Raw genomic sequence first — 12960 nt, 5'->3', positions numbered from 1 at the left:
TAAATTGGCATTTTTTGACCATCTCTAGCCATGGGCGCTACGGATATAGCATAGTTTTAACCTAATTAGATGCACAACTCTTATGGATAAAGATCAGTGAAGACTCTAGTCTGTGCGCGTGTGCGCGCGCGCGCGCACACACACACACACGCTTGAAGTACATATGTACGTGTTCGATTTAAACTTAATCGTTTGTATTTTTCTATCATTCACCTTTTCTCATTTTTTCTGCTTGCTCTTTCCACTGTTTCACTTCATTTTCATTAACTAACCTAAAAAGAACAGAAAAGTAAGTTTAGAAAATAATCCTAACATAGAAAATAATACAAGCGGCAATAAATGAGATTGAAGTAAAGCAGGGTGTAGACTGCAAAATGGCCTTTGCGAATACTTGTTGAACACAAATGCCAAACTGATTTCATTGATGTTGAGAACATCTTCTATTTGCTTTCCATCAACAGTCACAGTGGCAAATTTTTGTTTGCCAAGTCTTTGCACAGCCATCTGGAAAGCTCTGTGGGTTTTGGAGTCACCCAATCGGGAAGCAGAAATGACCTGCTATTTAGGTGGCCAATCACCATACAAATAAATTATGAATAAGGAATATTGGAAAGAATAGTCATAGGAAATAGTTCATGGGCAATCCACAGGCTGAGCTTGGTTCAGAGGCACATTCCATTGAGCAAGTTCAAACAAACCAATTTCTAAACATCAAAGTCTACCATAGAGAATTCACAAACGGGAAGAGGGAATACATTAAATATCATTCTCCACAAATGGTTTCACCCTACTTTACCTCAGATATTCAAGAACAGGAGGCTGAAAAGCAAAGTCCACTTTCAAGTTATTAAATACTAAGCTGTTTAAAGGAAAACTAAGAGCAGATTGTTAAAGCTGCCTGGAGTGTGTGAATTATCTCAATAGCTTTAACAGATCACAGCCACATTAAAAGACGGCATTAGGACGGTTACTGGTCATTTAAGCATATGGCTCACAAAGGAGGGCATGCACTTACATCCGGACGACGTTTTTAATATTGAAGTTTTCCAAGGGAGTGGAGTCGGGGTCCTGCCCTTTGTCGTTCTGTATGACTATTTGCTGTACAATCCTATCAAGCAGTAGCCAGTACTGGACAGTGTTGCCACTTCTTTTAACTAGAAAGAGAAAGGAAGTAAGCAGTAGTGGGAGGGAGAGAAACGAAAAAGTAAGGTTTTTAGAAGCTGCTTTTCCACTGCATCAAACAGAACCACACAAGCCGGCATTTGCAAAAAATAAAAAGTTAATTGTCTGTCTAGAGGCCCCAACTGAGTTCAGATTGCTGATGTTAGGCCCAGAGTTTCTGACCCAAAGAGCGTCAAATCTAAGGGTAGGTCCACACTTGTGTTGGTGTGAGTACAGACACTAGCACAGATATAAATAGCAGTGTAGCCAGTCAGGCACTGCTTCGGTGAGTAGATACATGCCAGAATCATAGGATATGTACCCACCCTCCATGGCTCTCTACACATCCAATCAGTGCCTCCGATGACTACTCTGCTACTTTTAGCAGCGTGGTGTCCTGCTGCTGGAACCTTTCCCTGCCACAGGGAAAGGCTCCGGCAGTGGGGAAAGGCTCTGGTGGTGGTGGTGGTTGGGGGCGGCTGCTGGAGCCTTTGCCAGTTGCCGTAAAAAGACTGGCAGTTCGGCAGGAAGGAGCTGCCAGGGCTTTTCCTGAGCCTTTCCCTGCTGCCTCCTTCCTACCAGAGCCTTTCCAGGCCATATGTAGCTACACACCGTAGTGTGGACGCAGCCTGCCTTTCACTGTGGACCCCTACACATGGCCACAAGTGTAGACAAGGCCTAAACAGAGAAGACAGGGAAAATGACTTGCCCAAAAATCACACCACAGGTCAGTGGCAGAGCTGAGACCAGAAGCCAGGTCTCCCAATTTCCAATCTAGTGCTCTGACCACTACGGCACCCTGCCTCTCCCCGTGCTAACTTTAGTTTGCTACCAAAGATTAAGAAATTAAAAACGTCCATATTGCACTATGCATTGTACACAGTAATTGCTCTACATCAGCTGCAGCAGAAATCAGAGTTTTTCCGGCAGGGCTGAAATCCAAAGCCACGCGGCAAAGTCAATTCCTCATGCCCTCCTGAAAGGCTGTAAATGGATTTGTCTACTCACAAGGCATTTGGAGACAGTGATGAAGGATAGACATAAAGTGCGGATACGCTTCTGTGTGAGTCAGCCTCTTCCTCGTCAGCTCAAACATCTGAGTTGCACTCTTTGTGTCTATGTGAACCTGTGGAACAAATTGAATTCACAGGTGAAATTAAAAAAACACGGACCCAACGATGCTATTTAGCATTTTCACAGCTCTCCCAATAGCAGGCCAATAAGCCAAACAGAACTTGATCCAACCAGCTCAATGCTAGAGAATTGCATGAAAGACTACATGGACATAATTAATATAGAAAATAAATAAATAAATAAATAAAATAATATGAATTTTTAAGAGCATAACCTACTGTAGGATCAGTCCATTTAGGTACTTATATGGGTCAATCAAAGTATATGAGTGCCTCAAACATTTATAAATGTATCCTCAAAACACCCATGCTAAGTAAGGAAACATTATCATTCCAATTTGTATTACGGACGAAGAAACTGGGGCACAAAGCAGATTAACTGACTTGCTGAAGATTGCACCAAAAGTCCGTAGTTGCACTAGGAACTGAATCCAGATCTCCTGAATCCCAACCCATTGCCTTAGCTGCTAAGACACCCTCTTCCATTTGAGAGTACTTTCCAAACATACATCAATGCAGATTGCAAACCTCTTTGATACAAGTATTATCCCTATTTTACAAAAAGGACAAAGAAGTAGAGAAGGGATAAGTAGCTTGCCCAACATCAATGCAGAATTCATTCTTCCCCTATTTCCCAATTGAAACAAAACAACATACTGATTTCAAACATCAACAACTGCAACAATAGGCAGCACACATACCAGTTCAAATCTTTTGGCAAATTCCAGTTCATCTTCATTTCTAAGCATTTCAAAAAAATCTAAATGCCTAGAGGGAAAGAAGGAAAAAAGACAGCTTGAAAAACAGATATTTAAAACAGCACTTATAAGATAGATAAGAGTAATCAACTGATTTGAAGGAGTTTCAAAAACAATAGCTAGCAATGATTTTCTAGAGAGTAGCTGCAACCATCTATAGGATGGTTAAACAGTAATAGCAAACATGTCAGGGTTATCAGAGAAATGCCCGTCAGCTATACACTCTAACACGCTTAAGAAAACCAGACCAAAATCAGGCTCGGGTGAAATATAGTAATGCGCTCTCTCTCGGACATCCCTTTGGAATAAAGAAAAATGATGCTCCGACAAACTAGGGGTGAAACTCACAAGATCTATGATGCCACTTAAATCCCAGTTAGACCTAAAATCAGGGTGAAGTGGGATTAAGATTAGGGTGGAGATAGGCCCTTATGCCTGCCCTCTGCACAAGAGGGCATTTCTCACGGTGTCTGATAAGTGTAAGCTTCCAAAGTACATAAAGGACCAGGTGCTGAGCAAACCCCCATTAACTTCAATGCGGGTTTGGCAGACTTGTGCCAAATGTTTTGTATACCACATGGATTCTGCTTAGAGATGGGCCTGAGCCAAAAAATCTACAGCCATATGGATGTCATTCTGAGCATCAGTGAGGGAGTCCTTAAAAACAGGAAGCAGGCACACAAGGCAAGGATGAATGCAGTAGACCAGCTCCAAGTTAAAGAATGGTTTTCCTCACCTGTCTAATGTTGAATTTTCATGCTCCCTTAGTTTATCAATGACTGGTTGAATTCCTAGCATTAGAAATTCATATCTAAGGTGGAGTCTGAAATCCAGACTTTCCTGAAAAGAAAATGCAAAGGGTGAACATTGCAAGATGCGGTTCCACTACAAATATTTAAAAGAGCCACCCCCCAACTTACCACTCCAGCCCCTTGGCTCAGGACCGCGTTAATGAAGGACATGATGGCTGTCTTTAGATTCACTTCGTCTCGATACCTTCCCGTGCTTTTATCCAAGTCATTAATCAGCGTCTGCCAAATGGACGACAGGTATGCCACAGGGTGAAAACACGTGCCACAGAAATAACCAACGCATGAAGATTTGAATGACTCGCTTGTGGGCTCCCAGAAACCTGATGAGCCCCACACACTTCTGATCATGATCACCCATTTACAGGGTTTAAATGGTTAGATACACACTTCAGCTGCACAGTGCCATTTAACATTCCCTGCCTTGACATATATTGCTCAGGTCAAATTGGTACATCATACATTCTAGGTGTGTTATAGTCCTGGAGCTTTAAGATGCCAGGTGCTCTGCAAAAGCAAGTTAGTTTGTTTAATCTCCTTATAAACCAGTAACTCTGTTGTTCAATGGAATTCTGCTTGCAGGACAGTGGGGGATTTTCAGGCTCCAAAACTCTGCCAGGCAAAATAGGGGGATGCAGGGGAGAGCCGCAGTTCCAATTCCCCGGTTTTCTGCTCAGCCCTGGCTCAAATTAGAGCAGTCATGGGCCTACTCTAACTGGCATCAACCGGCTATGGTCCCCAAAGGGCTATCCCCTGGCTGAAGACTGCCAGAGAGCATCATGCCTTGGCCCACTCTCCTGAGAAGGAGGTACAGGAGGTGTCTCTGAATAGCTAGGGGCTTGCGTCTGGTTTCCAATCAGGTAACAGAGGGAGCAGAGCAGAGTAGAGAATCTTCTCCCTCAAATGCTGCGTAAACCTGAGTATAGGAGTTTATGAAGTATGAGGAGAAAATGAAAAGTATGTACCTGAAAGCGAGTCCTTTCGCTGGCATATTTCTGGTAGTACAGCATGGCCTCCAATACCTTTTTGTGACCCCCAGGAACCAGGCACACAGCGCCCATGATTTCCAGCACTGCCACCTTTGTTTTTATATTCTCTGTGCTCAGACTCTGAGCAATTACATTAATACTCTCTGGATGGGCCAGGACATGAGCCCGTCCTTGAGAGTTGTTCATTAGTGCTTTTATACACCCAATGAGAGAGGTATGTATTCGAGACTCCGAGGTCTCATAGTCCATGCTTTTCAGAAAGTTCAGAATACACGTCAAGCCATCCAAGTCGATAAATCTGGTTACAAACCTGTCATGAAGAGGAGCACATTAAAACCAATGGAAATAACCCCTTGATCTACACACTAGACTGACATGCATTTTTACAAATTACAGGAAAATTTTAAGTATTTTTCCACAAGTTTTCTAGGAGTTCAGACCAGAGGGATGTAAGAGTCTACCAAACAGAAGAAATTAATCTATAAAATTAATGAGTGTCAGCTTCTGGAGCATAAACAACTGGAAATCATCTAGAGTTGGGAAATGTGTATGGTAGGGCTATATCAAGTTAGTCACATCACTGTAAGCCTCATCTTACCCTGAGACAGTATATTTATACTGGGGTGGTTAGCAGTGTTGCTACATGGGTGTAACAACGTTTCCCTCCCCTCCTAAGTCTAAAGTCTTTTAAATCACAGTGTCATTAGGGCCAGATCCATGTGTGTCAAATTCATTTTTAAGTAGCTGATTTAGATTTGATATAAAATGACTTAGGATGCTTCTAAATATACCATAAACATGAAAGATTCAACAGTATCCCACGTGGATTCAGTAGATTATGGAGGTTATGTTATGCCCTACATCGCCTGATAACGTGTGTTTGTATTGGTTAACCCACTCAGCTGATGCCATGCATGCCAGGTGCAGTCTCTCCTGGAAGAAGACATCTGCTAAGAGGGTAAATGCACCAAGAGCACGCTCTTGATTCCAGCCTATGGTAACGGACAATGGCAGACGTGGTGGAAGCCCAGCACCAAAAGGATTAGTTGCAATCTCAGGGCTTGTCTAGATGGCAGATTAGCGCATGGCAAGCTAATTTAAATAAATCTACAAGACACTAGTGCTGCACACTAACTGGCCATTTGGACCCTGCTACAATGCACTAAAAGTTCCTGAGCATGCTTTGATCTACTCCTCTTTCAAAGCGGAGAAGAACAAAGCGCACGAGGGAACTTCCAGCATGGGGCAGCAGTTAGCGCATGGCACACTAGTGCGTTGTAGATTTTACACCCTAACTTGCCTCACACTCGCAGTCTCTACAAACCCTCTCTGGTAGGCAATTTGATACTCCCTGGTCTCCTCACTCTCCAGCTGAAGCCAACAACAAAAGTAACACTCATTCCAGTGGAAGAAAGAGGCGCCCCAAGGAGTAAAATTCTTTAAAGCCCCTAAATCCCATTGACTTTCAATAGGGGATTTCGATTCCTAAATCACTTGAGCACTTTTGAAAAAGTTTTACCCAAAATCAGAGGCTGGGATTTTCAAAGGCACCCAAGGAAATGAAGTACCTAAATCCCCTTGGATTTCAATGGGAGTTGGATGCCTAATGTCTTAGTCCCCCTTGAAAACACCAGCCCTCGGTGATACATCCAGCACAGTTTGTTTCACTACCTATTTTTTGAACAGTTAAGTGGAAATACTTTACGGAGCCACATACATTGTAGCACTTTTCATGCTCCGAGGCACAACCTAGGAAGTAGATATTAACGTTGGTTGAAAACTTTCAAACAAAACACTTCTGTCAGAAAACACGGATTCAATGAAACCTAAAGGTTTAACAGGCACATGATGATTTCTGCAAAATTTCATTACAAAAAAATCAATATGAAGAATTTCAATTTTTGGTTTAAAAAACGTTTTTTGGTTTAAAAACAATTTTTTTTGTTATATTCTAACTTAAAACATATAATGAGTCAAAAATAAAATAAAAGGTTCTGTTTGATGCAAAACAATTTTTTTCCCCAAAAAAATGTCATGGGAAATTTGAATTTTTGGAGTTCTGTTCCAATCAGGAATGAAATCAAATTTCAAAAGTGCAATTTTCCAGGAAATGGAAATTCTGGTTCCCATCCAGTCCTAGTAGAGCTCATCATGCCCCATTTTACAGATGAGAAAACTGAAGGAGAGCTGATAGACCTACAAAGTAGCCAGTGTCTGAGCTGAGAGTTCATGAGTCCATAGCTCAGAGTCTCATTTTCCGCACTGACTATGCCTCGCATCCATCAATATAAACAGATATTTCTGTTTTAAGATTCCTGTGTTGGAAAACATGGCTTATAAGCCATGATGCCATAGAGCAAGAAAAGAAAAGAATTGCCTCATTGGTTTCGTCCTCAGTGCAGTCTTCAAACTCTCTATTGTTTTATTTCTCTCCTCCTCATCTTCTTTTTCCAAAGCTATCAGCGATTTTCTCTGTAAAGGGAGAAAGGCAGATTTATCCAACAGGGTTCAGCTCTCTGTCAGCAGAGTAAATGCATAGTTACAGTAAGGGGTACTACAACAGCAAAACTAACGTTTGTTTTACTATGCAACTCTATCAAACAAGTCATTGAGCAGATGTAGGTAGCACTCTTCAAACTGTGTGAACAGCAATATTCAAGGAGGAAATATTGATTTGTACTGCAGTAGCACCTCAGAGTCCCAGTCACCGATCAGGACACCATGGTGCTAGGGGTTCTACAGAACAAAAAGATGACCCCCTGCTCCAAAGAGATCAGATTTTCTATTTAGTAGCTAGGAGTAACTTCATCCCAAACTTAGCAAATTAACCTGATGGGCAGTAAATCTTAGATCTAAAACGAGTTACTAATTTGCATTATGGTAGCACCTACAGGCCCCAATGGAGATCACAGTCCCTCTGTACAACATACATAGTGAGAAACTGTCCTTGCTAGACAGAGGCCACAATCTGTTGGGGGCACAAGACACCTGTGGGTTTAAACTAAATGGCAGATTCTCTGTAACTTGCAGTCTTTAAACCATGATTTGAGGATGTCAGTAACTCAGCCAGAGGTTAGGAGTCTATTCCAGGAGTGGGTGAGTGAGGTTCTGTGGCCTGCACTGTGCAGGAGTTCAGACTAGATGATCATGATGGCCCCTTCTGGCCCTGGGGTCTATGAGTCTAATCTAAGGGTACGTCTGCACTTGGAGTTGTAGGTGTAAATTCCAACTTGAGGAGACATACCCGTACTAGCTTGGATTGAATGAGCATGCTGAAAACAAGCATAGCTATGGTGGCGCAAGACACAGGAGGAACTAGCCACCCCGAGCAGGATAATTAAATGTCTAGAAAAAATGACCAATGGGGGAAGATTGAAAAAAGTGGGTGTTTAGTCTGGAGAAGAGAAGAGTGGGGGGAAGGTGGGGAACGGGACACGATAACAATTTTCAGGTACATAAGTTGTTACAAGGAGGAGGGAGAAAAATTGTTCTCGTTAACCTCTGAGGACGGGACAAGAAGCTCTGGGCTTAAACTGCAGCAAGGACGGTTTAGGTTGGACATTAGAAAAAACTTCATCTGTCAGGGTAGTTAAGCACTGGAATAAATTGCCTAGGGAGATTGTGGAATTTCCATCACTGGAGATTTTTAAGAGCAGGTTAGACAAACACCTGTCAGGGACCGTCTAGATATTTAGTCCTGCCTTGAGTGCAGGCGACTGGACTGGACGACCTATCGAGGTCCCTGCCAGTCCTACGATTCTATGATTCTCTCCTGTCGAAGTCACCAGGCCTGGACCTGGGCGGCTAGCCCCTCCTGCCGTTCACACTGCCACAGCTACACTTCTATCGTTAGCATGCTGGTTGCTGCCGAACTAGGGCGGGTATGCCTCCTCCAGCTGAGACTGACCACTCCAATGTGATGTCCAGATGCGGCCTGAACAGACAGGCCAAAGATGGGAGTGGCAACAGAGGCCCAGAAAGGGGAAGTGACTCACCCCAAGCCATACAGCAGGCCAGAGGCAGAAATAGGAATCGGACCCAGATCTGAGGAGTCCCATTCCCTCCCCACTGGCGCGCTCTGCCTCTCCTGCTTGTGGGTGGAGGCCAATCCATTCCACCATTGGAACTTCCGCTGCACTTTCTCGATAATGAAAGGGGGTTGATGTTATGCTGCATACTCAATGAGCTCTGTTTACAACAGAGATATCTCTAGATTAGAAGTTCAAGTCAGTTCTCCACAGGTAAATGCCAGGGCTGTGCATAAAGACCATCACACGACACTACACTGTCGGCAGATTTGGCTGGACCACAGCACTCTGTAGATGAGTTTGTGGCTGAGTGGAATTTAGAGGTACTTCCCCTTAAATAGCTGGAGTTGACTAACCCTTAATTTCAGTGTGCCACATTCATGTTGGGTCCAAAAAGGAAAGTCCTACTAAACACTCATGGAAATAATCAGCCAGACACAAATAACCCACCTTGGTTTAACAATATCCCGTGTATATTTCTATACACCAGTAGCATACACAACATTTACACAGTTTAGAAAACTTAGCTTTAATTTTGTGTGTGTGAATCATAGAATTGTAGGACTGGAAAGGACTGTGAAAGGTCTTCTAGTCCAGTCCCCTGCATTTGTGGCAGGACCAAGCATTATCTAGACCATCCCTGACAGGTGTTTGTCTAGCCTGCTCTTAAAAATCTCCAATGATGGAGATTCCACAACCTTCTTAAGTAATTTATTCCAGTGCTTAACTATGCTGACAGTTGGAAACTTTTCCTAATGTCCAACCTAAAGTGCCCTTGCTGCAATTTAAAGCTGATTGCTTCTTGTCTTATCCTCAGAAAAATTGTTCTCCTTAACTTCTTTCTCCTCCTTGTAACACAACCTTTTATGTCCTTGAAAAATTATGTCCCTCTTCAGTCTTCTCTTCTCCAGACTGAAAAAACTGGGTTTGTTTAATCTTCCCTCATAGTTCATGTTTTCTAGACCTTTAATCATTTTTGTTGCTTTTCTCTGGACTTTCTCCAGTTTGTCCACATCTTTCCTGAGATGTGGTGCCCAGAACTGGACACAATACCCTAGTTGAGGTCTCAGTGTGGAGCAGAGCGGAAGAATTGCTTCTGCTGTCTTACTTACAAAACTCCTGCTAACACATCTCATGTTTAGTGGTTGTGAAAATTGCTAGACTGATAACCCTGTGATGGTCACATCTGTGGTTGCCACGGGCATAGCATGAAGCATTACTGCCGGCAGGCTTCCTCCACCAGCTCTGTCAGGGTGCCTCAAATCTGGTTCAGTCTCTATAGCCGGTTCAAGTCCTGGCCTCTGCTGAGATTGCCAACAAGGCAGCAATCAATCAGTGTATATCATGGTGGGGCTCAGGGCACACGAATACCGGTTCACTGGGAACTGGGCACTGAGATTACCAAACTCACTCCATGTAAACCACTCAACAGCTGTTATTTTTCTGTCAGTCCCAGATCCTGCTGGTCCACTGATGTAAGGAACCCTGACTGGAAAGCTAGTCTGGATTTTCTAGCCTGGTTGGCCAGATCCCAGCCATCTGGCAGGCTTTACCGCTTCCCAGCTATTCACACATTAACTCCCAGAAAGCCTTTGCATCCAGGGAAGATCATCCCGTTTTATAGCTAAGGAAACTGAAGCAGAGAGGGGGCAGGGCCCTGATGCTCAAAGGCATTCAGGCACCTAACTCTCACTGGTTTCAATGGGAGCAAGGAGCCTAAACGCTTTTGAGGATTTAGGCCCAAGTGACCATCCCAAGCTCTGTCAGCAAGTTAGCCACAAAGCCAAAAAGAGAAGCCAAACATCCTGACTCTAACCACTAGAAGATGCTCCCCTCCTACCTTTCGCTGCAAAATTAGTAACTTCTTCTGCTTTACTGAAGGGGATTGGAACATGGGGGTGGCAGTACTGCCAAACCCTGCCAACAAGTGTGTATCAGGACCCCCCAAGTCATGAGTTATTTTTTTCAAATAATAAAAAAACATTGGCTGTTCCCTCTCCCCTGCCCCCAGTCTAGTTTTTCAGCCTGTAGAGCTTCCATTTCCAAGCTTTCCTCCTCAACCACGAAGGCCAGAATTTATTTTTTAAAACCGATGCTGAGCTTCTCACATAAAAGTCACATAACGTCAGGAGCTGGGGCATTAAGACAGGCACTAAACATCACAAAACTCATGATAAAAATCAGGAGTGGGTAACACCAGGAATGAATATGTGAGTTTGAACACAACAGGCCTGAGTCTGCACATAAACACACACAACTGTGTTTGAAACACGTGTGTTAATTTAGCCTCTCTCTCTCTTGCACGTTACTGTTAACAGTGAGTATTATGGACTTATAAATCAGTGATGCCCACAAAGACATCAGCTTTGTCTAGCATATTACTCATTGGCTTTTCCCCTCACTGGACACTTGGATTTTGTTTCAAAATAGGGGGAAATGGAGATCAGTGGGATTCCAAGCAAAGGCGAACAAAAAAACTCAAAGGTTGGATTTTCTAGTGGTTATTGCTTTTGCTAAAGCTGTCTGCTGGCTGGTGATGCAACTGGACAGCTGTCCCCGCTGTGTTACAAAGGAGGAAGCAGAAATGTTTAACGCATGATGTCACTGCTCCACAAGCGCAATCCACTGGAAAATTCAACTGAAATTCAGCGGGGTGCATTTAATCTCCTCCAGCACAGCTGAGGTGTTTTATATACACCAGGACCATGAATATTTGAGGCATTTATGATCCCATAACCCAGTGCCCACATCTGAGGAACACCAATATGCAGTATATCCGCACTAGGCTTACCGAACCATGGGAAAATTACACACACAGGCAAAAGGACTAGAGCCTCTCCGACTGGCAGCACATAGGCAATGCCTGTATTTGTTCCTTTCAGCAAACAAAGGGAGAAGGGGGTTTTCATCCCAGGGCAGGAGGGGCTTGTAGAATTCTCATTTATATGGGAAGGGGCAAAAAGTCACATATTGATGAGAGCAACCCAGGTCTACTCTGAATAGTGCTGAAACCTCCCACTGGTCAGTCAGGCTATCACAAAACAGGGCTTATCAAAGACTCCATCAGACCCAGCAAGAGGCAGACCTTAGACACCACCTCGATGTAGCTTTAAGAGAGATCAAAGAAAGAAGGCCGCAGCAGAGAGGGGTCTCTCGCTCTGATCTAGGTAGAAGTACTCAGCGTTGCCTTGCTCCCACTTCAGTCAATGGGAAAACTCCCACGATTACAACAACAGAAGCAGAGCTGGGCCAACGCTCAGCACTCATGAAGGCTTATTTTCCAACATTTCCGCGGAGCTCCAGAGGCTGGAGGGGAGGAAATGCTGAGGCAGCAGGGAGCTTGTATGTTACATAGTCAGTAGATCAGTTAAAAATCAAGGCCCTGTGAGCGCTGCAGCAACCTGAGTTTATATTTCAGGGAAAGGCCTCCAGTTGTTCTGTGATGAACCAGTGCTGAATTCTGCAGCAGGTTCACTTAGGAAACTCCTCTCCTGCCCCCCCTCGCCTCAATCCAGACATTTGTGAAGATTAATACAGGCAGTGCATCGCCCCATTTCAGCAGGCCACAGGTGTTTGACCTGACAGTGTATAGCTGTACTACAGAAGTGCCAAGCAGACGCCAGGGCTTTAGACAACAGGGCAGGGCATGGCTGGAGCTGCAGGCACCTGGCATAGTGTGGGAAGCAGTGGAGACTTTTAGTAATAGTTAAGGGTTACAGCTTTCTTCCTCTTCCCTGTGTGAGCACGTGCACAGGTAGCTTGGTATCTCACTTCTCCACCCCCAGCAAGCCTTGACAGCAGCAGCTGCTGCTCCACCGCAGCCAACAGCAATAGATCAACACGTTAGATGAATGACCACCACTGAAGTAGTGCGGGCCATCCTCTCGGTTACCATTAGACTCCAGAGTCAACACACCACAGGGATGAATGGAGCAGTTTGCACAGCTCAGAGCTATTGTTCCAGGCTGCCTGTCTGCAAACACATACAAATGACCCAGTGCTGATTCACCCTGGGAATGTTTGTTCTGCAACTGCCAGGGCTAGAAGAAACTAAATGAAAGTTTAGGGTCCAATCAGCGGGT

The 12960-nt window shown here is 44.0% G+C and overlaps 1 protein-coding gene across 1 annotated transcript in view; it reads right to left on the bottom strand.

Moving 5' to 3' along the window:
• Window positions 1–12960, bottom strand: part of DAAM1 (dishevelled associated activator of morphogenesis 1) — a 172814-nt gene that overhangs the window by 46051 nt on the left and 113803 nt on the right. Inside the window, exons 5-12 of the mRNA XM_067554883.1 lie at window positions 7228–7322; window positions 4827–5160; window positions 3973–4083; window positions 3789–3892; window positions 2996–3062; window positions 2170–2287; window positions 1016–1154; window positions 214–272 (exon numbers count right to left, since the gene is read on the bottom strand). Coding sequence (XP_067410984.1) covers window positions 214–272; window positions 1016–1154; window positions 2170–2287; window positions 2996–3062; window positions 3789–3892; window positions 3973–4083; window positions 4827–5160; window positions 7228–7322 — 1027 coding nt within the window. The remainder of the gene's footprint in view (window positions 1–213; window positions 273–1015; window positions 1155–2169; window positions 2288–2995; window positions 3063–3788; window positions 3893–3972; window positions 4084–4826; window positions 5161–7227; window positions 7323–12960) is intronic.

The sequence above is a fragment of the Emydura macquarii genome, unplaced genomic scaffold (assembly GCF_026122565.2).
Source record: "Emydura macquarii macquarii isolate MOO-44397 ecotype Brisbane River unplaced genomic scaffold, CSIRO-AGI_Emac_v2 contig_1551, whole genome shotgun sequence".
NCBI classification, from domain to species: Eukaryota; Metazoa; Chordata; order Testudines; family Chelidae; genus Emydura; species Emydura macquarii.
The sequence above is the reverse complement of the archived record's forward strand: the minus strand, read 5'-3'. Positions and strand labels throughout refer to the sequence as shown.